The sequence below is a fragment of the Delphinapterus leucas genome, chromosome 6 (assembly GCF_059928025.1).
Source record: "Delphinapterus leucas isolate spDelLeu-1000000601 "Yukka" chromosome 6, BTC_Dleu_Yukka2, whole genome shotgun sequence".
NCBI lineage: Eukaryota > Metazoa > Chordata > Mammalia > Artiodactyla > Monodontidae > Delphinapterus > Delphinapterus leucas.
The window spans coordinates 41638123-41665704 of NC_143134.1; the positions used below are offsets into that span (position 1 = coordinate 41638123).

Consider the following 27582-nt stretch of genomic DNA (forward strand, 5'->3'; position numbering starts at 1 on the left):
TAAATGCATGTTGAAGCCAAATTGTGGAAAATACCAAAGTGCACATTAAAAAAATTCAGTGGATACACTGTGGCATAGTAATGACCAAGTAGAGTGAGATCCTAGGTCTCTGACAGGAATCTGGTTCAGATGCTTCCTAAATGCCAGGCTTTGCCAGTGGAGGGAAGGAATAAAAATGAAATGAAAGACTGGTACTGCAGAGCTGCTAATTAAAATAATTCAGAGAACATAAATGCTAGAGTAATTTTGGACCTGCCATATCAGGCTGGTTTCAATGCAAATGTAGTGTTCCGATTTCTTCCTTCTTTGGGAAGATATAATTAGCTCAGCTGCAACAGGGTGGAAGCCTCGAGGCAGCCGTTTCCTGGTGCTGCCAGCTCCCCCATGATGGAGAAACAGCTGCCACCCGCCCCTCCTGCCATGGATCGCACAGAGCTGGGGCCACCCTGCAAGGCTGCTCACAAGCCACATGAACAGAGGCTCAGGCTGCCATTGGGACCGGTTCTTGCTTAAAGATGAGGGACATGTTACTCCTTAATAATCCAGTTGACTCTAGGCCCAATCGCCATCCTTCCATATAAGATAGCCTTGGTGAACTCAAAAATCCTCCTTCGTTACTGTGGCAGGAAGGATACTTAACACTGGTGATGACGGCCCACATTGGCCACAGCAGCTCCCCACCTTGGAGTGTGCAGGCTTTTGGAGAAGCTAGGAACAAAGCAATGAAGAAAATGTGCCCACAAATGAGAAACCAGAGCTGTAAGGAGAACACATTCCCCAGCTGACGTGGCAGAGAAGATGAAGAGACACTATGATGGGGACAGGCTCAATGCTAAGCTTATGGATGATCCAACAGGTGGGTAACTCATGTGAAAGCAAGAGTGTCCTGGGAAATAGCCGCTGCATGATGTACTCAACTCACCGGCAGAAACAGAGCACCAGCTTCTACTTGTCGATTTGACAAACTCAAGAGAATGGACTCTACTGACAGACTTTTGATATTTAAATAAGCAATAATATTCTACAAATGAGTTCTATGACAATAAATACTTTCATGGAACCAAAAAGTGTACCACCATTTTGAAATTTTAGAGAAGGCAAAATAGAATGCATAATTTCTTAGTTGTCCTAAGCTACCATCAAATTGTCAGGTTCTTACACCCATCATCCACTTTCCTACCGGCTCCCACCCAGGCCCACCTATCATAGAGGCCAACAAAAGGCTGCTTTTTTCTCCTCCTTCTCAATGGGAACAACAAACAACCAAGCAAACATACAAACCCTGCAGCTGCCACTGAGTAATGACCATGGTGGGGGGATTAAATCAATGCGGCATCTGAAAAACATTTCTTAATGACTGGGATAGTTCCATGAAGACCATTTAATAAATAAAGGAACTGGGAATCATTGTTTCCTCCAATCAGTTCAGAAGGAAATACTTCAGGAAAATGTCACTTAAGTGGAGGATTTTCTTTTCAACAAATCAGAATATATGGTAGATGACAAATGACAGTGTTTTTATAATGCATAAATGACCAAGGCTAACTTCTCATGTCTATAACGATGGTCACTGTTTTGTTAGTATTTTTTAGGCTTTTTTATTGAGATACAATTCATATACCATAATATTTACCCTTTTAAAGTATACATTCAATGGTTTTAAGTATATTTACACATACACTAAACAGTCATCACACTATAGAATTCTAGAACATTTTCATCATCCCCAAAAGAAACTCCATATCCAGTCACTCCTCGTTCCCCATTGCCCCTCAGCTCCTGGCAACCACTAATCTATTTTCTGTCTGTATGGATTTGCCTATTCTGGACATTCCATATAAATGGAAGCATGTAGAATGTGACCTTTTGCGCTTGGCTTTCTGCACTCACCATAGTGTTTTCAAGGTTCATCCACATTGTAGCATGAATAAGTACTTCATTCCTTTTAATTAATGAATAATAGCCCATCATATGGATGACCACATTTTATCTGTTCACCAGTTAATGGACACTGAAATTGTTTCCACTTTTGAGCTACAATGAATAATACCGCTATTTCGTTTGTGTACAAGTTTGTGTGCGTGTGTGTGTGTGTGTGTGTGTGTGAACATATGATTTCAATTCTCTTGGGTATATACCTAGGGGTAGAATTGCTGGATTATATGGTGACTCTGTGTTGAACATTTTGAAGAACTGCCAAACTATTTCCAAAACAGCTGCACCATTTTACATTCCCGCCAGCACTTTATAAGGGTTCCAATTTCTCCACATCCCCGTTAACACTTCTTATTGTCTGTTTTGCCAAGTGGATGTGAAATGGTACCTCATTGTGGTTTTGATTTACATTTCCCTAATGACTAATGATGTTGAGCATCATTTTATGTACTTATTGGCCATTTGTACATTTTCTCTGGGGACACCAAAAGAAACTTAAACCCTTTGTCTATTTTCTGATTGGGTAATTTATCTTCATATCATTGAGCTTTTCAGACTTCTTCCTCTGAATTATTTTTCTAGAGATTGTAGAAAAGGACACTGAGTTCTACTTAGTTCAGTCCCGGTTTTGAGAATGAAGCATAACTTTATCGATTTGGATAATGATAAGGTTGAAAATATTTATCGAGCACTTATTTTGTGCCAGGCACTCTGAAACCTTTATTAACTTACTGTGAAAGGGAGAGCTATTGCTTGGGCCACATGTTTCTTCCTCGGATGCTCATCAAGATCAGCACTTAAGGAAGAACTCATGTGTTCCTTTGTCTCCTGAGACCGGGAAACGCCCCTATCCCCACTTCCTGCCAAGGGAGCAGAGCTAACGGAGAAGATGCATCCATTGGCAGGTAACCTCCCGCCATGTTTTAGCTATCTGGAATAAACTGGTCAGTCATTGCTAGACTCAGGACAGGTGCTTTGCAACTCTGTTTTGAACACCTGAAGTTAAGACTGCCCATGTTTCCTGCAAATACACCCAAGAAAATCCTTTACGATTTGGTCTCCATCCTTTCTTGCTGTATAAAACGTGGACAGTGCTCATCAAGGTGACAAAGGAAGAAACCCCACATATCAATCTATAGAAGAATACGCAGCAAGGCAATGGATTCATTGTCTTAGACTAATTGTAGGAAAGACAGCACGGCTAAAGGGCAGAGGCACTGGAGGTGAGGGAGGCTGCAGGGAGGAGTGCAGGAGACAAACTGAGAAGGCTCCTCCTCAAGCATAAATCATAAAGGGCAGAGCAAAGGTGAGCACAGGCATTTTCTTCACCAGCCCTAACCTAGTATAAAAGTTAGTGGAGTTCTGAGTTTTATCCTCTTAGGTAATATATTTCTAGAACATTTATTTCTTTTTCTTCCTACATCCCTCTCCCTTTAAAAATCAAGCAAAACAACAAGAAAACAAAATTGGTGGTTTGAGGTGGTAGAGCACAACCCAAATCTTCAATATCATGACTTCCCGGTTTCCAGAAATAAACCTTTTCTTTCATACCCAAGTTCTGAGATGTCAGTTAACAAATCTAACATACCAAGGATGCCAACTCCAGGTAATCAGTGGATTTGAATTATTGTCTATAACTCTAGCTGTTAGTGTTTCAAATGGTGGAACCCCAGGCAGACTCGGTAGGACAGAACCTCTTACCAAGATGGCCACCAGCCAATCCACTTTCAGCCAAGATGGTTCTGAGTAGGAACTTCCAGGGTCTTAGTGTACTTTCATTTATGTGAACCAGTTCACCTTAGATCAAGCCTCAAGCAAAGGCTCCTGGCATAGTTTCACAGAATCAAATCCAAACCTCAAAATCCTTTAACCTCATGGCCTCCTGGAATTTTTCCAAGGGTTCCCCTGGCAGAACTCTCATGTTGAGAACTTTCCTCTTGGAGATCTCACACACAGCTCTGGAGAGCCATGGAAAGAGCAGGATGGTGTTGTGGGCTGAGCTGTGTCTCCCCCAAAATTATATGTAGAAGGCTTAGCTCCTAGAATCCCAGAACACAGCTGTATTTGGACATAGGGCCTTTAAGGAGGTGATTAAGCTAAAATGAGGCCCTTAGGGTGGGCTCTAATCCAGTCTGACTGGTGTCCTTATAAGAAGAGGAAAGTTAGACACACAGAGAGACCCCAGGGATGCCCGTGCACAGAGAAAAGGCCATGTGAGGGTGTACATAGTGAGAAGGCACTGTCTATAAGTCGAGGAGAGAAGCCTTAGAAGAAACCAACACTGCCGTCACCTTGATCTTGGACTTCTAGCCTGTGAGAAAATCAATTTCTGTTGTGTAAGCCGCTTAGTCTGTGGTATTCTGTTGTGGCAGCCCTAGCAAACTAATACAACGAGGGAGCCCCAGGGAAGGATGGCCCTGGGGTCTCTTTTTCGGTACAGCCACTCACCCTGTAGTAGTCAGTGCTGTACACGTCCCGGGACATGCCGAAGTCCCCGATTTTCACCAAGAGGTTTTCGCCCACCAGGCAGTTTCGGGTGGCCAGGTCTCGGTGCACGAAGTGCTGGGACGCCAGGTAGACCATGCCCGCAGCGATCTGCTGGGCGATGTGCAGCATCTGTGACTGCGTCAGCTCCGTCGGCGGGTTGCCCTCGGCCATCAGCACGGCATCAGGTCCGTGCGCCCTGGGGAGAACACAGAAGGCCTTGCTGGAGCCTCAGCTCTTTGCCTTGAGGGGCCCTTTGCCCCACATCAGCTGCGGGTGTGGAAAGATGCTGCCTGACTTAGCGAAAGAGGAGGGAAGGATGCTTCACCCACAGTTTTACCTCTAAAGCCTCTAGAGCACCTAGGCTTTATTTCCCAGAAAGTCTAGCATTTCCAGGGCCAGGTGGGCCTGAACAGTGCCCCCCTCGACACACAGGTTCACATTTTAGGGTTCTGGAACTATGCTGGGATCAGGCACTGGCTAGATCCCAAGACCCTGAAAAGCAGTGGGTGGACGAGGCAAAAAACAAGCGAACAAAAAAACCCAAATCAAAATAAAACACTGGGGGAAGAGTTTGGCTCTCCTGGAGTGAGGGGTCACTGCACACTAGCAGGAGCTCCAACTCTGTCCTCCCAGCCACATGCTGCAGCAGAGGGCCCTCACTCCCTCCAGAGTGCAGCTCTGCTCTCCCCTATTCCACCTGCCCTGTGGCCCAACATGGCTTCAAGCTGCCCATGTTCTCCCCAAGCTCAACTCAGCAGAATCCCAGGGCATCCTCATCCCGGACATTCATTCCCAGTGAAAAATACCATCTCCTTCGGCCCACCCCTACCCCTGACCTCCAGCTCAACACATGTCCTGGGTACCACATAGGAGAGCCTTTTGAATCACAACACATTTATTCTTTTACTGGGGCAAGTCTTATTCCCCACACCATGGCGGGGCCAGGGGGGAGCTGTGAAGTACGGTGTCTTATACCTTCTTTATCTTCTGTCATACACACCCAGCCTTTTCCCAGCTATGTGACAACTTAAGGCACCTTTTTTTTTTTTTTTTTTTTTTTTGCGGTATGCGGGCCTCTCACTGCTGTGGCCTCTCCCGTTGCGGAGCACAGGCTCCGGACGCGCAGGCTCAGTGGCCATGGCTCACGGGCCCAGCCGCTCCACGGCATGTGGGATCTTCCCGGACCGGGGCACGAACCCGTGTCCCCTGCATCGGCAGGCGGACTCTCAACCACTGCGCCACCAGGGAAGCCCGACTTAAGGCATCTTAACACTGGCATGTGCTTCAGGGAGGGGAGGGTCCCGGTCTTAGGACGCTATCATGAACCGCTCCCACCCCCCTTTCCGCATTCCCCACCCCGGAACCCTGCTGAGCTGACTGGAGCCACTGCCCCTGAGGGCCGGAGGGGTGCTGCAGGGCAAGGAGTAAATGTGTCCTTTGCTGCTGGACGTGCCAGGGCGGGAGTCAAAGGGCTTCTGTCTCCCAAAGGGAAACAAGGGAGGAGATCTCCTTCAGGACAGTTGGAAGCACTTAAAACAAACATAGAGGATTCTAAATGTTAGAATTTAAAGTGGGTGACCCCACCTATGGGGGTCCAGAGCTATATGAGTATTTGAAAATAAGAGAGCCAGAATTACCCAAGAACATCCAGCTCGTTTTGCCCCGCCTCCAACCCACCAGCCCCATAGACCCTCCCGTCATGGCTCCAGCCACAGTGGTTCCCAAAACATGCTGTCACCAGATCAGTCATTCTTGCATTTTCAGAGAACAAGCACTGGACAAGGAGGTGAGGAGTTTCCCAGTCCTCGCGGTGTCCAGCCCCATGATCTGGGGAAGACTTTTAATTTGTCCAGTCTGTAATTTCTCCATTAGGCAAAAATCCATAGGGGTATTATGTTGGGTGATCATTTAGGTTCCTTTTATCTCTGAATATCTGGATTTAGCCATTCCTGTTTCTGTACAAGGCAAGTCCTGACACATTTATTTCACCTCCATTCAAACTACAGCCCCGACTGCCAATGGTCACACGGAGGAGAATACGGGAAAAGCTTCGGGCTCTCTCCAGCTCAGAATCTCCCTCTGGAGTAAGAAGTCTTACACTGCAGCGGCCAAGGCTCTGGGTTATCAGAACTGAATGTGGTCTCCTTCTAACATGCTAGCTGTGAGCTCAGGTAGGCTACAGAACGTCTCTGGGCCTGTTTCCTCATTCTGTAAAGTGGAGACACTGACTACACCTTCCTAATAATATGACACTGACAGGGGACACTTGAGACTCTGCTTGTATGGTGCTTTGTAGACTTTCATTGGAAAGCTGGAGAGAAAGGCTTTGCAAACAAAGTTTTCTTTAAAAAAAGAAATGGATGGTGATACGAAAACACAAGTCACCATCCGTGCATTTCTTTTTGTGGTTGGCCTGTGATGGGGCTCTCAGGGTCGGCCCCGCCCACCTCACTAAAGGTCGCTGAAGCCCAACCCTTCCTAGCACTGAAGGGGCAGGGGAAAGTGACAGTGTTTTCACTCATCATAGGAGACACCAGGAAAAGGACCTAGGGATGCACATAAATTATGGGAAATCCTGAAACACCCAGAGAATATAAGCCAGGATGAAATCTTCATAGATTTAGTTCAAAGAGTGAAATAAATTGTTGATTTTTCACAGCCTTATTTCAGCTCCAGAAATCCAGACTCCTCTAAGAATCTGTCTATTGCAAAGACTCCAGGAAAGAGGAAACGTTAGAGGCCAAGCACAAAAGGCCACCTCTGTGCAAAGCCCCCATCTGCCAGCTTTCCACTCTGCGGCACCGGAGAGCTGGTGCCCTCCAGGGCCCTCTGCACTCCACCTCCTTCCCTGTGGGTTGGGACAGGCTCCTGCATTTTTAACCAGCCGTTGCTCCTGCTTGCTTCTGGGTATTTGAACAAGGCTCATTTTAATAGAAGAAGCCTTTGAATGCCTTGCTTGGGCAGAAAGTCCTGCTGTAAAAACAGGGCAGGCAAGTCTTCTAAAAAAGTTAAGAGGAGTATAAACAATGTTGCTTTGCTTCACTTTGCTTCACTCCACGGGTTACCCCTCAGCTCTTGGAAATAAAAACGTATTTCACCTCTTCCAGGAGAACACACCGTAAGAGGGGAAAGCACCACCGGTGCCCTGGCTCGGGGAGCAGGTAGTAGGTTCAGCGGGATTCTGATGAGGGAGGCTGCCCACCCTGCCTTGTTGGGCCTGTTGCCTCCCAATGAGGGGGACGGCAGCACTTAGCCACACTCCTCTGGCTCCAGAATTCTACAGGACACTGCTTTCCTTCTGGTCTTTTAATGGCCTTCAAGAGGAAGTACTGACATGGTTAAGACTATGGGTTTTGCAGCCCTGGCTATGGGTTTGAATCTCAACTCTGTCACTTACTAACTGCTTGACTCACTTTCTTCAACTGTAATATGGGAATGATGGTAATAATAGCTTACTATGCTGATACATTCAAAACATTTACAATGCTTAGAAAGGCTCAATAAATAATTAGCTTGCCACGCAGCTTGCAGGACCTTAGTTCCCTGACCAGGGATCAAACCTGGCCCTGGCAGTGAAAGCGCTGAATCCTACCTAACTACTGGACCACCGGGGAATTCCTGATAAATAGCTGTTATTTCTTGGAAAAAAAAAAAAGCTGTCTCTATCTTCCCTCATTGGAAGGGAATTCAGGAGAATTCTAAGGGGAAACATTGTCATCTCCTTGAAAGCAAGGACAATGTTTGACTGCTCATCTCCCAGTCAACCTAGCATAGGGCCTGGTCATGTTGGTTCTCAATGTATGGCTTTTGGATGAATAAAAAGGGTGGGAGGGTAATTGTAGACAGCTGTCTTTATAGGGCAGTTCCAATGACATTTGGGGACACATTCATGGCAGTGTAAGGGCTGGGTTCCCTTCCAGAAGGAGAGGACAGACTAGTTCACAGCACATCCTTGGACCTGAGAACCTGATTCTTGGCATGGAAAAGCTCTTGTTCCCAGAGTTCAGCAGATTCTGAAATGGAGCACAGGAGGTTTTCAGCAGTTCCATGCCCTGTGCAAGCTGCCAAGGGAGAATTAGGTGCCTGCTCCTTCTGGAAGGCAGGAAGGAGAGCAAGGGATGGAACTGAAAGAATCAACACACACACACACACACACACACACACACAGTCTGAGCTCACAGAGGCATTTAATTGCATCCAGGTGAGTACATTTGAATTTATTATGCTACAGTTTTTGGAAAGTACCATTTTAAGTTAGGGACATATCCTAAAACATGGGAACAAAGGAAATTAGCTCTATAAGCAGCAGACCTCAACCAAATTCAGCTTCTTTTCTTCCTTTCACATTAGATCTGTCAAGATAATGTGCAAAAGCTCCCATCATCCTCTCCCCTATCACCCGTGCACATGTATTCACGAGGCTAGGGATGGTCAAAATGATCCAGACTGTACAAACCATGGGATGACATTTCTAAACACAGCAGTACTCTCTTACCCTTCCACTGTTGTCTCAGCAATTGACTTATTCCTTAAACTGTACAGTTCCTGAACCTTCCAGGGGCTGCATGAAGCTACTGGTGCCGATTTCTGTGGACAGCTCTCTTCAGTGCCCGTAGAAGCTAGAGGAGGACAGAGCAGTCTAGGTGCTGCTGTAACGCAAAAGGCATCACTTCCCCGGGATTACGGATGCCTCAGCCAAAATAAAGAGGAAAATGTGTCAGAGAAGAAGGGTTGTGGGGACAACATCTATTGATTACCTGCCATCACAAGAGTCCTGACACTAGGCCTTGAAATGGGTGTTATCACACCCATTTTACAGGTGAGGAAACTGAGGCCAGTGAGGAACATCTTTCTTATTTCTTCTAAATTATACTAATCTTTCAAAGATTAGTTATATTTTAAAGAAAACAGTGTGCTAGAGCCAGATGTGACTTTAAGAGTATCTAACTCAGACCCACCTGAGAGTTCTGGTGGCTGAGGTGCTGTGGCTGGGGACCCACCCAAGGGACCCAAGCATCTGATGCGGAATAGGAGGGAGAACCCGGGTCTCACAGCCCTCACTACTGGGACCTCTTACTCTTTCCCTTGTTCGAGATCATAAATGTGCGGCTTCCATCGTGCCTCTGCTTAATGCAAGTGAAAGCATCGCTTGTTCTCCTTCACCAAGGAGGGTCTGGATCAGCACATTTCTTCTCTCCCCTGGTAGATACAGGATGAGGACACTCACTATGGGCTCCGGCAGGGTGACCACCAGCTTCCTGTCTCTCTCATCAAACTCAGCTCTCCTTTTGATTTCTCTCAGCTGGTGTATAACTAGAAATCACTACTAGCAGAATTCAAGCTTCTGCTTGTTGAAAACTTCTTACTTGCTCCTATGCTATGAGCTTTCTATTTATTCTAATTCAGCCCTCCTGCCTACCCTGCTGGCTCAATATCATCATCACAACAGCTAAGAGACTTGCCCAAGGTCATTCAGCTAGTAAATGCCAGAGCTGAGATTCAACTCCAGCTGAGCATGCTGCCCGGATCGTTACTATCTCCTCGAGAGACGCTGCCCTGCGATCCCTTTTACTTTGCACCGTTGTCCTCACTGTTTCAAAGCAGCGCCGCCCACCCGCGCACCCCACCCCCGGTTATGCACACTCGAAACCGTCTCTCACTTGCTCTATCCCGAGGCCCCTCGCGGGCCCCCGCACCCATCACCCCAAGGAAGGGACTTCCTGAGAACCCGCTGCTGAACCAAAACCCAATTAGGCCCATGCTAGAAATCCAAGTTACAACGCTATTTAACAACCCAACGACTCCCTTTTATCCTCGACATTTTCTCTTTCCTCGCTTTGCTGCCTTCCAGTTTTCCCCGCTGGTCACAAAACCTCTCGTGTCGAAGCTGACCATCTTTTTCTGACCTCTGGGACTCAGTAGGGCCCCAATCCTCAGTCTTCAATGGTCCTGTCCAATGTCGTTTTACCTCCTTCCTCCTAGATGTTTTGCTCTTTTGATTCTGTTCTTTGCACTCGATCCTCTGACCAACTGACTTACTGGTTCTTCTTTCTGTCCTCAGAGTAAAGTCCAAATGCTCACCTTTCCAGCCGTGACCCCTCCTACCCCCTTTTCCACCTCCCTTTGCCCTGGTTTCTTGTGTTGTTTGGCATCTCCAGACTCTCCACTCTCACCAGACCAGACCTTTCCCTGTGACACCTGGGTGCCTGAACTCTTGCTGTTCCCTTCGCCCCAATAACATTCTTCCCTTATCCACCTGGCAAACTCCTACAGAGCCTAGGGCCCATCTCAAATGCACATGTCATGTACCATTTAATGAAGCAACGCTCAATAAACACAGGTGAAACGGAGTGGAATCATTACTATCACATTATGTAGAGTTTGTTGATTCAGGAAAAGGAGCAATGCAGTGGCCTCAGGTTCTTTCTCTGTAGTAGGCATTGATGTTGTCACCAGGACAGGCTGTTCCAGAGAAAGGTCCAAGGGCCCCTTGGTCCTTCCCAGGAAGCCCCCTCTCCTCACCCCCAGGCTGTCTGGAGCCCACCTCCCACGTGGCCCCCGGTGCCCCCCATACCTGAGGAACTTGTTGAGGTCCCCGTGCTTCATGTACTCAAAGACCATGATGAGTGGGTCACCCTCCACGCAGACGCCATAGAACTTGACGATGTGTTCGTGCTGGAGGTTGGTCAGCAGCTCAGCCTCGCGGTGGAAGTCCTTGCGTGCATTGTCGCTGGCATCCTTCAGCGTCTGGGGACCAGGGCAGAGGGGAGAAAACCAACACAGCTTAGACTGAGGGCGTGAGAGGGAAGCTGCGTTGAGAGGAATTCCTTTAGGGGGCTTTGAGGTTCCTGGATGGGAAGGACATTCATCTCATGTATCACCCAAAAGATTGAAAAACTAGCCTAATTCCTGAGGAAATAATGTTTGTATGAATAACTGAGGAAAAGTTCCTTCTGGGTACGCAAAGGTTTAGTTTATGAAGGATTTACATAGATGTTCTTTCATTAAGTGACAGACATGAACTTTTTACAAGATATTGAATATAGTTCCCTGTGCTATACAGTAGGTCCTTGTTTATCTATTTTATATATAGTAGTGTGTATCTGTTATCTGTTAAACCCAAGTTCCCAATTTATCCACCCCCCCCCTCCTTTCCCGTTTGGTAACCATAAGTTTGTTTTCTATGTCTGTGAGTCTATTTCTGTTTTGTAAATAAGTTCATTTGTATCATTTTTTAGACTCCACAAATATTTGTCTTTCTCTGTCTGACTTCACTTAGTATGATAATCTCTAGGTCCATCCATATTGCTGCGAATGGCATTACTTCGTCCTTTTAAAGGGCTGAGTAATATTCCATTGTACATACGTACCACATCTTCTTTACCCATTCATTTGTCAATGGACATTTAGGTTGCTTCCATGTCTTGGTTATTGTAAATAGTGCTGCTGTGAACATTGGGGTGCATGTATCTTTTAGAATTAGAGTTTTCTTCTTTTCCAGATATATGCCTAGGAGTGGGATTGCAGGATCATACGGTAAATCTATTTTTCGTTTTTTAAGGAACCTCCATACTGTTCTCCATAACGGCTGTACCAGTTTACATTCCCACCAACAATGTGAAGGGTTCCCTTTTCTCCACATCCTCTCCAGCATTTATTATGCGTAGACTTCCTGATGATGGCCATTCTGATGGGTGCAAGGTGCAGACATTAACTTTTTATCACCTTCATCCTTTTTAACCCTGGTCCCAATTACTACCTCGGACATCTCTCCCATTTGGGGGCTGGTTGTACTTTCTAGGCTGCTCTGCACACCTCGCCTCTGCTCATATAACCTTTGTAAAGCTTTATATTATGGAAATATTCAGTAGAGAGAAGATCATAATGACCCCTCATGTACCCATCTTCCAGCTTCAACAATGATCACTTTGCCAGTCTTTATTATGTAAGCTCTCCAAAAAGCCTTCCCCAACGTGTGCCCACACACACTGCTGGCTCAGGAAACACCCTTGCCAGTGAGCTCAAGAAGGCCAGTCATGCTGCCACAAAGACAATGCCCAGGAGCATGCCAGCTGGCCTCTGGTGCCTCTAGTTCTCTGCTCACCCACCACGGTGTCACAGCAGGGCACAGCTGGCATTTGTGGGTGCCATGCACACACGCGGAGCTCCTGTCCTGTGTCAGTCACTGACCAGAGCTGCGGTGGCATCAAGAAGACAATGACCCAGACAGGGGCCTCAGACATTCATGAGCAAATAGGGTGATACATCACAATGATAATTCAAGCTCCAAACACAATGCCTGAATGAACCGGCTCCGCTGCATCTCTGTACAGCTTGATCTCTTGACATGCCTGTCTTGAAACTTATACTTCCACCTTATGAAATGTCTGCAGCTGCCCAAATGACACGGGCCATGTCCCCCTGCCCCTGCCCGTGTTGATCCCTCTGCCTGGGATGCTGACTTGGTCAGGGTCACTGGTGTTGGAGGTTGAATAATGCCCCGCCCCAAAGGTATCCACATCCTAATCCCTGTAACTTATGAATGTTACCTTACACGGCAAAAGGGACTTTTTTTTTTTTTTTTTTTTTTTGCGGTACGCGGGCCTCTCACTGTTGCGGCCTCTCCCGTTGCAGAGCTCAGGCTCTGGACGCGCAGGCTCAGCGGCCATGGCTCACGGGCCCAGCCGCTCTGCGGCATGTGGGATCTTCCCGGACCGGGGCACGAACCCGTGTCCCCTGCATCGGCAGGAGGACTCTCAACCACTGCGCCACCAGGGAAGCCCCAAAAGGGACTTTTTAATAAATTTATTTATTTATTTATTGGCCGTGTTGGGTCTTTGTTTCTGCGCGCAGGCTTTCTCCAGTTGTGGAGAGCGGGGGCTACTCTTCGTTGCAGTGAGCGGGCTTCTCATTGCGGTGGCTTCTCTTGTTGTGGAGTACGGGTTCTAGGCACACAGGCTTCAGTAGTTGTGGCTCACAGGCTCTAGAGCGCAGGATCAGTAGTTGTGGCACACGGGCTTAATTGCTCCTCGGCATGTGGGATCTTCCCGGACCAGGGCTCGAACCCGCGTCCCCTGCGTTGGCAGGCAGATTCTTAACCACTGCGCCACCAGGGAGCAAAACGGGCTTTGCAGATATGATTAAGGATCTTGATATGGGGAAATGAGCCTGGATTATTCGAGTGGGCCCCAGTGTCATCATAAACAAGGGTCCTTCTAAGACACCGGCAGGAGGGGGAAGAGAGAGAAGCTATTAGGATAGAAGCAGAGGTCAGAGAGGAGAGAAGATGCTGTGCTGCTGGCTTTGAAGAAGGAAGAAGAGGCCATGAGCCAAGGAATGTGGGCATCTCTAAAGGCTGGAAAAGGCAAGAAAACAAATTCTAACAAATTCTACCTTAGGCCCTCCAGAAGGAGCCAGGACATCTTGACTTTAACTAAGTAAACTGATTTCAGACTTCTGCCTCCAGAACTGTGAGAGAAACAATTTGCGTTGTTTAGGCCACTGAGTTTGTAGTAGTTTGCTACAGCAGCCATAACAACGAATACACCTGGCTAACACCTAGCAGTCCTCCAAGACTGGGCTTGGCCATCACCTTTTTGAGAAAGGTGGGTTCTCAAAGGTGGGTTCGCTGACCCCCTCATCATTGTCACATCCCCACGGCCTGGCCTCCCAGGCTAGGTTGGATGACCCTTCTAGGTACACCTCGTATCCACCTCTATCATATTGCCAGCCACAGTACATTCTCACTGCATGTTTATTTGCTTATCTCTGGTGTATATGGTGAGCTTCTTGACCCAGGGACTGTGCCTTCCACCTCTACACTGCCGGCATTGGGCATGGCACCAGGCACATGGCAGGTATTCAAGATTTATTTGTGCAATGAGCCAGGGTTTAAACCTGGACCTTTTGATGAGAAGCTAGAACTCCTCCCCTTTGGGTACCATAGCGTGAGGATCTGCCTTTGACTGAAAGGAGAACACAGACTTTGGCTCTGCCCTGGACCTCTCTGAACTCTGGTTTTCTCTTCTGTAGGGTGAGGGTAACAATATCATCTACTTCACAGGGTCCCTGGGAGGATTGGATGAGATAGACTAAGTTGAGATGCCTCCCAGGCTCCCTGGTACAGACAGATATTTGGGAGATTTGAATTTTGAAACTCCAACCAAGTTGCATTCAATTTGCTCACTCTAGGATCCAAGAAGGCCAGAAGGTGCATGGATAAGGCAGGGGGCCAGCCCAAGGCATGAAAGTGCCCCTGAGTCTGCCACTGGTTCCCTCCTGAAATCCCTTGAAGCCTGCAGAGTTTTCTCAGAGATCCAGTCTTTTTATGCAGGGGCTTCTCTGAGTCGCTGAGATAGCTTATTTCTATGGCCTTGGTCCATCTTTAACCGTGTGTTGGAGAAGGCAAATGAAACTTTCAGGTCATTTTCACAAAGCATGGACAAATTCTGCATGTAAATTTTCTTCTCAAGTTTCAGCTATGTAGTGTTGATTCAAGAATGCTAAATTTTGTGTGTGTCTGTGTGTGTGCGTGTTAGAGAAAGAGGTGGGGGGATGTCAGACAGTGGGGTATAGTGGGAAAGAAGATAGGATTTTCACTGGGGAGGGACCAAACTGAAAGACTTAACAAGCATTTCATATTTCCATTTCCTCAAAGCAAAATCCTATGCGAAGAGACTCCGCTCTTAGTGCAATGTTAAAAACTGTGCTTCAGTAACATTTCTGAATTTAAGAGGAGATTTCACTATTCATGGGACCAATGCATTTCACAAACCTGGCCTCATCCTATGTGCCCATCCATTTTTACATGTCAAGTTCTTTTTCTAAATTATAATCCAATTCTATTTTAAGAGATTCAGAAAATATGGCGGTAACGAGTTGGGCAAAATCATCTTCTGAATTTGGCACTCGAAGGACAGAATTTTTCTAAGGGTGGAACCATAGCCAGACAGCAATCAGAAGCTGGAAAAATCCCGCTATCAACCCTATTTATAGAATTCATCTCTGTTTTAGCACCATGGCTGATTGTGTCCCTTGGCAATGGACATGAGGCGGCAGCTTCCCTCACTGACAACTCCCTCCACTGAAGTTTCATTTTGACAGGCATATTTGCCCCATCACTGAGCATTGCTATTTTCTTATTCCTAGTGTCTGCTTTGTAGCTTCATTTCTTCTTATTCCTGGTGAATTTCCTGACACTCTAAAGATGCCATCCTTTCTGAAGACATTCTCAAGGGAGAGGTCTTATCCTGAGCTGCAGCGAGTTGCCGTCTGGAGCACACACTGAGTCAGAGTTGGAAGAGTGGGTTAGCATGACATAAAGTCAAGCACAGAACTGAGAAACTAGTGAAAGTAAAATAGAAGTAAGAAAATAAAAACAAAAGGAAGCTTAACATTCGTCTGAAATGCTTCTGCAGAATATTAAGGCTAATGGGAAGCTGGTAGGGGAGGCAAGATCACTTATTTGAAATCATTGGTGTGATTGGATGTTGTGAGTCATGACAAATGATTGTGCATTTCAAAGTATAGGTGGTTTTGGAGGCACAAGGTAACACGAAGATTGTGTCCTTTTTAAAATACTGATGTCATATTCTTCTCCTATACTTTTTAGAGAGCATAGCAACAGAGTTAAGGTGAAAGAGAAAAAAAAGAAGAGATTATTATGGCAAAACCTCACAATGCCCAATGCACACCACTGTGCTTAAAGCAGAGACAGAAATGAGTAAACCCTCCTACGAGGCAACCAAGATGCATTAGAATGTTTGTCCACATGCCTAAGCTCTTCTGGGTCAAGATCTGTTGCTAATGGAGACTGTTTACTCTTCTGATATCCTCTAGACCTGCACTGTCCAATATGGTAGCCAATAGCCACGTGTGGTTAGTGATCATCTGAAATACGGTCCAAATTGAGATGTGTGTAAAATACAGATTTCAGATTCTGAAAACTTGGTATGCATGAAATACCTCATTAATATTTTTAGATTAATAGTATATTGAAGTGATGATATTTTAGATAGGTTGAATTAAATAAAACACATCAATACAATGAGTTTCATCTGTTTCTTTTTACTTTTTAACATGTAAACTAGGAAATTTTAAAACAGAAATGTGGCTTGCTTTTGTGGTCCACGTTATACTTCTATTGGACAGACCGGTTCTATAAAAGTCACCTTAGTAAGCTGTTAATGGGTCAACCTACTTCTTGGGAATGTTGGAAAACAATGCTAAACTGAAATAGAGTTAAGGCAGACACCCTCCCTATAAGGTCCTTAGAGGCAATGATTATTCAAGTACTCAGGGTAAGCCACAGTCACGAGGCTATGTGATTCTTCTAACTTACAGGGTCTCCTCTAAAGAAAAGTAGAGGAAGCTTCTAACCAATGCTTACAAAAGTGAACTTTTGAGGAGTATATTGTAATAAATTCAGAGATAGAAAGAGCTTGATAGAAAGAAAATCTCAGAAACTAGGAAGAGTGTAGTAGCTGTCTCCCCAACATTCCTACAAATGTAAAAGCTAATTAGATGACTGTATAAAACCAGTAAGGATCACACACACACTCAGATAGTGCTCGCTGTACTAGAAACCAACACTGTGTAACTTGGCAGTTACATATGATTGACGGCAAAGGCCAGCCAATCATATGTAACTGGCCTTTGCAAGGACTTTAATTTTATACCAAGTGCCAGCATCAAATACAAGATTCACAGCCAGGGTGTTGACTGCTGCCATGTTTATTTTCACAATGGTGCTCTCATGGTTCCAAATCTAACAAGCCAACCATCCAATGGGAAACATGAGGTTAATTTCTAATTCATATACTTTAAAATACTTGCAATAATTTGGGGGATAAAATTGATGGCTTGTGCGTGTATATTACATCGAGTTGCATATTACAAATGCTAAATCTTTGAAAGATGAGAAACTAATTCATAGCAACTGTCATATTAGAGAAATATTGACTCAAAAGAGTGAATCAGAAGTTGGCCTCCGACATGGACAACTGCAAGATATTTACAGGCTTTAAATATGTTAGCATACAATTGACTGAGACAATTCCACTAGATAGAAAGGAGCTGGTAGATCACAGTAGACCATGACTCGATTACGAGTTCTGCTGTCATGTTAAAGTCAATTAAAAAGCAGCCCATCTATCACAATGTACATGTTCTAGAGATACAGAGAAGTGAAATGAATACTCCAGCTATGTTTTGTATCAGATGAGTCCTCATTAGAGTGAAACGCACTGCTTGTTTTCAGCATTTCTGAAAAGATGTGGATAAATTGGAGAAAAGCCAGAAAAAAAGGGTTCACAGGACAAATTAACAAGACAAAAAACAGATCTCCCATCAAAGGTTAAAAGTTGAAGTTACTGGGAAAGGGACATTGATGGAGAAACTTAATAATGGGGGCCCGCCGTGACAAGTACAAGAGGGATTCTGACACGGAAAATGTTACTGACCATCCTACAGCACATGTGGGTGTGTACATACACACACACACACACACAAGCACATGCACTCATACATGCGCCAGGGAAGAATGAACTTCCACTAAAGGACATAGAAATCTATTAAGCAATGCCCGGACCATAAAGATGATTAAGCCTTTTAACAAGCCACTGTTAAAAGTTCTACCATTTCTGTTCCCAGAAACTTGTAAAGGTGGAATTGATAGTACTTTCTGCAACATTATATTCTGTTAAGGAATACAATCAATTTTTTTAGGGCAACACTGACCAATGTTCTCTTAAATACACTAACCGTGTCATCATCAATTTCAATTTTGTGGGAACAGGGATTTCACACACCAATTTAAATGGAGAAATGGAGGGGGACATGGGAGGAGGAAGGAATGGTTGAGAGGCTTCACAGTTAATCAAGATGTGAAGACTGATGTGACAACTATCAGTAGAAAATAAAAAGAAGGAAGGAAAGGAAGGAAAGGGAGGGAGGGAGGGAGGAAGGAAGGAAGGAAGGAAGGAAGGAAGGAAGGGAGGGAGGAAGGGAGGGAGGGAGGGAGGAAGGAAGGAAAGAAGGAAGAAAGGAAGGGAGGGAGGAAGGAAGGGAGGGAGGGAGGAAGGAAGGAAGGAAGGAAGGAAAGAAGGAAGGAAGGAGGGAGGGAGGGAGGAAGGAAGGGAAGGAGGGAGGAAGGGAGGGAGGAAGGAAGGGAGGGAGGGAGGAAGGAAGGGAGGGAGGAAGGGAGGGAGGAAGGAAGGGAGGGAGGGAGGGAGGGAGGAAGGAAGGGAGGGAGGAGGAAGGAAGGGAGGGAGGGAGGAAGGAAGGAGGGAAGGAAGGGAGGGAGAGGGGAAGGAAGGAAGGGAGGAGGGAAGGAAGGGAGGAGGGAAGGAAGGGAGGGAGGAGAGGAGAAAGAAAATAGCCATCTGCCTTAAAAATAAACTTGCCTGGGGAAAGCACTTGAATGGATGAACTCTTGACGCTCTTTCTCATTTACAAATTGTTTCCCTGTTCCAGAACTGAAGGATAAGCTGTCTTTTTCGAGCTCTTCTACTGCCCTTACACATATTCTGAGACAACTGGCTCTAGTTGCTTCTGGCCCATAAGTGGCCTCGCCTGTGTCACATGACCACCTTGGATGCTTGGACCTCAGGCAGCTGCCCGGCAGGAACACTGACTGGAGTAACTGGTGGCATGGCATTTCCTTCTTAAGGAATCTGAAGGTGAGTAATAGAGACCGTGGGAGCAGCAGCGGGCAGGAGGCAGCAGCCCAGTGCTAGGGAACAGTGGAGGGGAGAGACAGCTGCGCCACACCAGCAGGGAAGCCTGGAGGAGAGCCCTGGTGCCTCCTGCGAGGATAACAAAGGGACCGTCCTAAGGGCCAGCTCAGATCCTGGTGAGCTTCTGGATCCCAGCTGCTTCATTCACAGTGAGGCCCAGTGGTCCTGCAGGTCCTATTTGAGTCATTCATCTTTCAGTTTTTCCTGTCAGATCTCTTTCCCCTGTCTTTTTGTTTAGCATCTCTAATATTCTTTCAGAGAACCAATGCCTCCTTACATTTGGTCCATGTGTGTGGTTAGAGCTGACCTCATCTTCCATTTGCAAGGATATGCACGTGACCCAGGCCTAGATAACCAGAACATTCTACTCCCTTGTCTGGAGGGCCTGGTGAAACAACTCAAGACAAGCCAATACGAGCTGGCCCTTCGACTTTTGCATAATTGTTGGGAAAGAAGAGCTCTCTTTTGGGTTGCTAGGATGGCCGCATCTAAGCCCAGAGCCACTGCTGACGAGTCTTTAGCATAGTGTGGGGAGAACCTGCCAGAGAATACAGTCAGCAGAGAAGAAAGCAGAGCCAGGAGATGGAGAGAAAGAGAGAGAGAGAGAGAGAATTGCTGATGCCCTAGATCTTTCAGTGCCTGAAGCTAGAGCACCAGCAGCAAGGTCTTCCAGTAGCTTGGGCAAATACATTCTCTTTTCTACTTAAACCAGCTTGAGTTGGGTTTTCAATGAATATTATACTGCTCTTATTATCAAAACTGATTAAGGTATTTTGCTTGTATCCTCCTGAGGCCAAAGCACTCATCCGGAATCATTTTCCTTATTTCCACCTATTGCCTTGAATTACATTGCTACCCAGGAAAACATGAAAATCTCTCTCGTCATTACACACAAATAAGCACAACTACACACTCCTTTGTATTACTTGATAAGTGGTATTACGTTGAATTTCCTCAGTTCGGTTTATTAGGGCATGTGTAGAATTCAGTACATGAAAACGTGGTGCACAGTGGGCATGGGGCTGGTGAGGAGGTCGGAGTTTTAGTCCTAGGTCTGACATTAAGTGATCTCATTCAAGCCATGTAATTTTGGATAGGTCATTTATCTTCCCTGGACCTCATTGGCAAAATGTATCAGTTAAGCTAAAGAATTTCAATAATAGCTCTATATATCTGCACAGTGATTCAATCGTTTCTAAAATGATTTCTCATTAGATTATATCATATATATATATAATCTCATGAAATTATTTCTTACCTAGAAATGCCAACTGCCAATTATTTACTTTTTCAAAAGGCTATTATTTCAATAACCCATCCATCCATCCATCCATTCAACAAGCATTTATTGCCTGCTACTATATATTAGGCAATGTGCTAAAAGGCATGGTTCCTACCCTCAAGAATATGCCACTCTAATGGAGAAGATAGACACTCATGTCATTGATTAAATATACCCACGAATACATGTATAATTAACAACCTTGACATATGCTGTAAAGGACAAGTACAGAGGCCTTAATACGTGGAACTGGGAGTTCTGACCTCAACCGGGGAGCAGCAAGGGGAAGTCTCCTTGAAGGAGCAACTCTAGCTGAGAGCTGATGGGTGAGTGGGAGCTGTGTGGCCCCGAGGCTGCACTGGGGCCCTCCAGGCACGGGCATGGTCACGGCGTGCTGGATGCTACTTTGGGCTGGCCCATGGTAACGTGCCACAGGGTGTATCAGTCAACTCTGCCAAAACGCTTGCATCATTTCCTCTGTTGCTGACAAGCAAATATTCAGAAATATGAAAAACAAAAGGCCTTCATTAGATGCTAAAGAAAGTGCCTGCTGAACTCAGATGTCACCATTTCGCATCTCGCCAAGTCTTCCTGTGCAGAATCCCTGACTCGCTTTAACTTACACCTTGAGGAAGCCACTCAACTTCTCTGGGTCTTGGATTTGCCATTTATAAAACATGGGACTTGGATTATAGATATGATTCCTAAGGCCTCTCTTGTGTTCACCATTTTTCTGTTTCTAGAAGTACACCTGAGTTAGTGGAGAGGGGGAAGAGAGGCCATGAATCCTACAAAGCCCACTTGTGGCTGTATTTAAAAAATGAAAATTAGCGCACATTCACAGCACAAGGAAAGGTTGTAGGAATTGTAGCTATTGAAATGCAGGTTGGATGGAGCCAAAATTAGTTAACGCATCCACAGCTAATGCAGGGAAATGGTGATGCAGTGTTTCCTTGGCAATTGAGTTACTTAAAGGTAAAGGAACTCATTTTGATCAAAGACCAGTTTCTCTGCTTCTCATCCTCTCTGTGGGTTCTTCGGTTGTCATTCAGTGGAAAGGGATAAATCCATTTCACTAAAAAACAAAGGTCTTCCAAAAAATCAAGAAAAGGGCAATCCGGCTGGATCCAAACAAGCAGATACTCTAATGGGAGAGGCGTGCTCAGCCTCCCATGCACCCTTGAGGGGCTTGCGCATGCCTTAGGATCGCTCCCACCTTAAACTGGCTTCTGTGGATCCCTCAAACCTTAAGTCATTCGGGGCAAGCGATGCCAGAATTTACAGGAACCTGACATCTGTCAGTCTGAAAGCAAAACCTCGGATTTCAAACCAGTCAGTTCCTTCTAGAGAAGGAAAAAGGACAATAGCTGCTATTTCTTAGCATGCATAATCAATGCTGCAGGGGTTGCTAGGCAACAGGCAGGAAGACCGTCAAACATTCCTGGGTGCCTCCAATGGAGGAGAAGCAGCCCTGGCAGCCATTCCTCAGAGGTGAAGGGCTATGCAGGCCCTGGAGGCCACGTTCAGCTTGTCTCATTCCTTTAAAAAAATCCCTTTATTGTGGTCAGGACGGAACCATAGACATTTTCCTCCCAGGCTTATTACATAGTCTTTGAATACACTTTCAATTGGCCCACACGCCTAAAAATGAGCAGATCAGGCTGGTAAGAGGCAGCTCTATGAAAGGTTCATGTGTTTTTCTGACCCAATTCATCCCGGAGCCCATGAAAAATCAGACTCGTTTCTTCCGTGGCTGTAGCCTCTGGATCCCAGAAAGTTAAAATGGGCCTCCTCTCTGAAGCTTGAAATCATTCTGGCCAATGTAAGCAAAGCCTCCAATTTCAACAAAAGTTCACATTCAAGGTCATTGAGATGAGATTTCTTAGCTGTGTGACCTTGAAGTTGAAATGAATTTTTAAGCTGTAGATATTTTGCTCTCTCTACTTGAGATAAAGGGACAAATTTGCTTGTTTTTTTTGCGGTACGCGGGCCTCTCACTGTTGCGGCCTCTCCCGTTGCGGAGCACAGGCTCCGGACATACAGGCTCAGTGGCCATGGCTCACGGGCCCAGCCGCTCCGCGGCATGTGGGATCTTCCCGGACCGGGGCACGAACCCGTGTCCCCTGCATCGGCAGGCGGACTCTCAACCACTGCGCCACCAGGGAAGCCCTGGTTTTGTTTTTGTTTTGTTTTTCAGCAGTGTTGATTAAAGAGCAAACGCTCATCGCGGGTCGTTAATTTATAAACATTTATTTGGCAAAGCCAGGAGGTTTATGGGGACTAGGGCCTGGGTCGGAGTCAGGGGTGGGATTAGGGCTATGACTGGGATTTAAACCAGAAAGAAGCCTCACCGGCAGTAGTGCTGGGAAGCATGCTGTGGACAGAACAGCTGGCTACACACTGCTGATGCTGGCTGATCCTTCATCATGATGAGCCCGAGCCCTGAAATCCTGTTTTAGCACTAGTTTGGAAGGAAATGCAATGTCTGAGTTGAGGGCGCCATGGAGTTAGTCTCCTTAAGGACACCGCAAGAAGTATGCCGAAGCAGGAGCAGAATTAGGAGTGATACGGAAATGAAAGGCAATACCCACTGAGAAATTCTGTGAGTCTATCTCTTTATCAGGCTGAGGTCTTTCAGCTATTCCTACACTGTCCTCTAGGTTTCCCTAATCTCCCAGGATTTTCTCACATTCAAAGATTTCACCTTGTGACCCCATGAAGTGAATTTCTGAAGGCCTGACTTAGCTCCCTGGATGGCCTCCAAATATCAGTGGGAAACATGGCCCCAGGGCCTTCAGTCTCCCTGCCTATGACACATGCTAGACTAGGCTTATATGTTCCCTAAGTGTCTTCCAGCTCTAACCTTGCATCAGGCTATGAATCTACAAAAACAGAGGCACCTTTCGGTCCCATTTTTCCAAAGGGGGGAAAAAAAGATAGCAGCAGAAGAAAGCAAAGACTGCAGATATAGCACTGCCAAATGTTCTGAACATTTTGTGCTTTAAAAAATAACAAACTTTTTGAGTAAATGAAAGAAAAGAGGAAGCAATTGCAGCAGCAGGAATTAAGCATCCTCAGCGTCCCCTCAGGATTCTCACTTTACGCCACTCACCGCACTTCACCTCGCATCTCTCTAGCATCCCCCTTCCCCTCTTCTCTCCTCTGTCTCACTCCCCTCCTCCATTTACCTATCTTAGAGATGATGTTTATTTGATTGATATTACATTGCTCATCCCTAGAAAGGTCTGTCCTTTATTCGCCCCCGAGTGCAGCTTTTTAGGAGCCTTTGCTGAGAGTCTAAGAGTATCCGTGCCAGTCGGCTTAGTTACTTTTGATGACAAGGAAAGCAAATACACAGTGTTTCATCTGGATGAACTTTAACAGAAACTGTGTTTAGTGTGCAGGCTGGGGAAGTTCAAGAATCATTTAATTTCTCTCCTCTGTTACCCATTACACATGTATTAAAGTATTTTAAGGCTAAATACAACAGTAATGGAACACATGTCTCATTTTTAAAAAGTTGTCCTGGTTATAATGAGTAAATCAATGTCATTTGTACAGGTATTCTGTGTTTGGCCACACAAACAAACAAATAAAAACCCAAACTCAATCATGTGAGGCCAAGAAGTTACATTTTATTACATTAGCCACATCCGTATTCATTCGGCATTTAATTCACTTTATAAACATATGCCTATTTTAAGTGTTTTATATATTATACTTTGGTGAGTTGTTTTTTTTGTAATTTTGACAATGCCATGTGTAAAAGATATGCTGAAGTCTTTTGTGCTATTTATGTTGATTCTTGCAATTTAGAGAGCTCAGTGGAAATTTTAGCCCTTTCAATAATGTTTATCTTATTGAAGAACAGGTCTCCTTTTTTGAGTTTACGAAGACATGGCTATGATGAAGGACTTTCAGACTTCTGTGTAAAATCTTGTGTCTCCTAGGGAGGTGGGATCTACCAGAGATGTCACCCATCCCAGATGGAATCATGCCTAGGGCCTTGGAGACATTTGGGAGGGACAAAGTAAGTATAACAGAAGTTCTCAGCAGAACTGAGGCTGAGAGGGGAAGTGAAGGCCACAGTCTCCCTTCCAGAACCTTCGAACAGGAGACGAGCTCCCACTGAGCTTGGACGAGCACCAAGCAACCTGAGGAGACAGTGGAGTCTCCAAGACTTAGCCGGTTGGATTCTGTTTGACCTCACTGACCCCTATCCAGAATTTAGTTCACATTGACCGGGAAGAGGAGCTCAGAGCCATTCACAGCCTGTAGACTGGAAGGTTGTCCCTGAGCAGAACCTCTGACAGTTGGTTGCACCCCAAATATCCTTCCCACTGTCCATTCCTCTAAAGGAATTTGAACACATCCACCACAGCAGATGTAATTTGCTCCTGAATTGGCCACTACAATAACATAAAATAAAGCATCACCTCCACACCTGGGTGTGACCACGGATAGTGAGACGTTCTGGGGTGTTCGCTTACCTTCACTGCCACCAAGATCTTGTCCTGCTCAGGACAGAGGTTATAGCATTCGGCTAGGAAAACTTTTCCAAAGGCTCCTTCGCCTAGCTCCCTTTTCAGAACAATGTTATGTCGCTTGATGTGCTGAACAACTGTAAAACAAAGACAGAATGGACATTGGAATAGAGGCATGTGGAGCTGCAGGCAGAGGACGGGGAGTCAGCGGCTGCACCCTGAGCTTGCAGGCCCCCGGTTCTCTCCTCCGCACGAGGATAACCAGACGGGAAGCTCCGTGTCCATCCGCAAGGTCCGCCCCAAAGGGTCGGAAGGTGGCGGCGTTGGCTTGCTCTCCGGAGTGGAATTATTGTTTCTGATAGAACTAGAGGAGCCACCGAGCCGTTGGCTGCAGCATGTCGTTAATGAGCTTTACAGACTAGGAAAGGGGAGAAACGAGAAGGGAATGGATATTAATGGCAGGCCTCTCACAGGCCAGATGTTTTGCATGTATTTGTCAGTTACGTGTCTGGTGGGAAAGGCAGAGAGCTCGCCAGGAAGCCTTAAGTCTTTGTTAAGCCCCCTCAGACTCCTGGGGGAGAGAGGCTCAGAGGATACAAAGGCAAAATGCAAGATCTGTGCATTGCTGATTAAGGCTGTGTCCTCACCTCACTTTTCACCTCCTGCTGAGGTAGGCTCCATGGTTGAGCCGTAGTGACTCCTTTTGTTTAGACCAGAAATGTCTAGAAAAGGCTGGCTTCCTTAGCTCCTTTCTAAGATTGTGTCCTAGTCTTGGCTCTCCAAAGCTAAGAGGAGACAAGAATAGAAGTATCTGGGCAAGGGAGAATATTCCTCCCTCTCGTTCAGAGCAGAGCTGGCCCATGTCACTCATCCATGCGCCTTACTGGGGAAAGAGGCAGGAAGTGGTCCAGGGTCCTTTAGAGCCCAGTAGTGCAAGGTGGGAGGGGAGTGAGTGATTCTCAGGACAGAGCCAGTGGAGAAGCCCAAAAAGAGACTGTGCAGAGGACGGAGCTGCAGTGTGAGCTTGGGCCTCTTCACCCAGCACATCAAGTGTTGGATCCCTTAGACCAGGGTTTCCACCAGGTCAATGGCACCATGCTTTTCTGGACAACTCATCCCTGAATGGCAGAGTTTAAAAGGACTGTGACTCCCTCTAGAACTTGGAATGTGCAGCCGACAATATTCTCTCATTTGACTCTCACCACACTGGGAAGCATTCCTTCCGACATTTTATACTTGGAGAAACTAAGTCTGCAAGAAATCCAACGATGCATAGCATGGGAATGGAGGAGTTGGCATTTGAACTTAGGTCTGTCTGGATCCAGAGTCCGTGATTTTTCTTTGACACCACAAAGTTCCTTTCCAATTGTAAATTGTGTTAAGTATAACAAGAGAAATAGAAATATATAATAGACTAAAAAGTAAAAATAGTCCTCCAGCTTCCTCTGTGCTTAGTTCACTCTTCAAAGGCCAGTTCAAACTCTCAAAAGTTCAAAAGGAAATACAAGGCATATCTCCGTAGTTTTAATAATAATAAAGCGAATACCCATGAACCCACCATTCCATTGTAAGAAACAGAATTTCACTAGTACTTTTAAAGCACCACTGTGTTCTTTCTTGATTGTACCCACTTCCTACTCACCTCCCAGGGGTAACCACTATCCTGTATTTTGTGTTAATCCTTTGCCTTATTGGTTTGCTATCAATGACGTATCCTAAACCAGAGAGTGCTGGGCTTTGCCTGTTTTGAACTTATATAAATGGAATCATACTACAAGCATCCTTCCATGTCTTACATCTGTCACTCAACAATGTCCTTGAGATTGAATTACATTGTGTGTGTAGTAGTAATTCTTCTGCTTTTACTACTTTATAATATTCTGTGGAAGGACTGTAACACCATTTATTTATCCATTCTATGTTGATGGATATGTTATACAGTTTCTTTTTAGATACAGCTCGATATAAAATGCAACTGGTGATTAAGGTTCTGTTTTAATAGGATTTTTCCACTTATAATTCATGTGGTTTGGAGCTACGGCTGCTTCCATGGGCCTCTGGGAACTCAGGGTGATAAAAACCAAAAGGTCTTTTATGAGCAACATTATTAATGAATCTAAGAATGTATATTAATTTCTCATGCTCCAGTAGCAATGATTGAATTTAAGAGGGAGAAATGTGTTCATTAGGAAGAGTGCCCATATGAAGAGACGAATGTAATTCTTGCAGAGAATTAGCTGCCCTATTTAAATCTAATATTTAACTCCATGGTTGTCACATGTTCATTGGGAATTAAATTGCCGCTTGATTTACTTTACACTCCAACCAGATCAAGGCAAGTATTTAACTCTTTTTTTTTTTTTGCATTTGATTTATACTTTTCCTCCCTCCCTCCCTCCCTCCTTTCTTTCCTTCCTTCCTCCCTCCCTCTCTCTCTCTCTCTCCCTCTCTCCATTCCTTCCTCCCTCCCTCCTTTCTTTCTCTCTCTCTTTCTTTCTTTTCTTTGTTTCTTTCTCCCTTTTCTTTCCTTCCTTCCTCCCTCCCTCTTTCTCTCTTTCTTTCTTTCTTTCTTTCTTTCTTTCTTTCTTTCATTCCAAGCAGTAAAAAAAAGTTGGTGGCAAATAAGTTCATAAAGCTATGGATAAAGCCACAACTAAAA

General features: G+C 45.5%; 1 protein-coding gene across 1 annotated transcript in view; it reads right to left on the bottom strand.

Annotated features, from left to right (window-relative positions):
- The window catches only part of LOC149748918 (BDNF/NT-3 growth factors receptor), a 166107-nt gene that overhangs the window by 64744 nt on the left and 73781 nt on the right, over window positions 1–27582 (bottom strand). Inside the window, exons 3-5 of the mRNA XM_089912623.1 lie at window positions 24930–25060; window positions 10997–11169; window positions 4384–4618 (exon numbers count right to left, since the gene is read on the bottom strand). Of these exons, the coding sequence (XP_089768749.1) occupies window positions 4384–4618; window positions 10997–11169; window positions 24930–25060 (539 nt within the window). The remainder of the gene's footprint in view (window positions 1–4383; window positions 4619–10996; window positions 11170–24929; window positions 25061–27582) is intronic.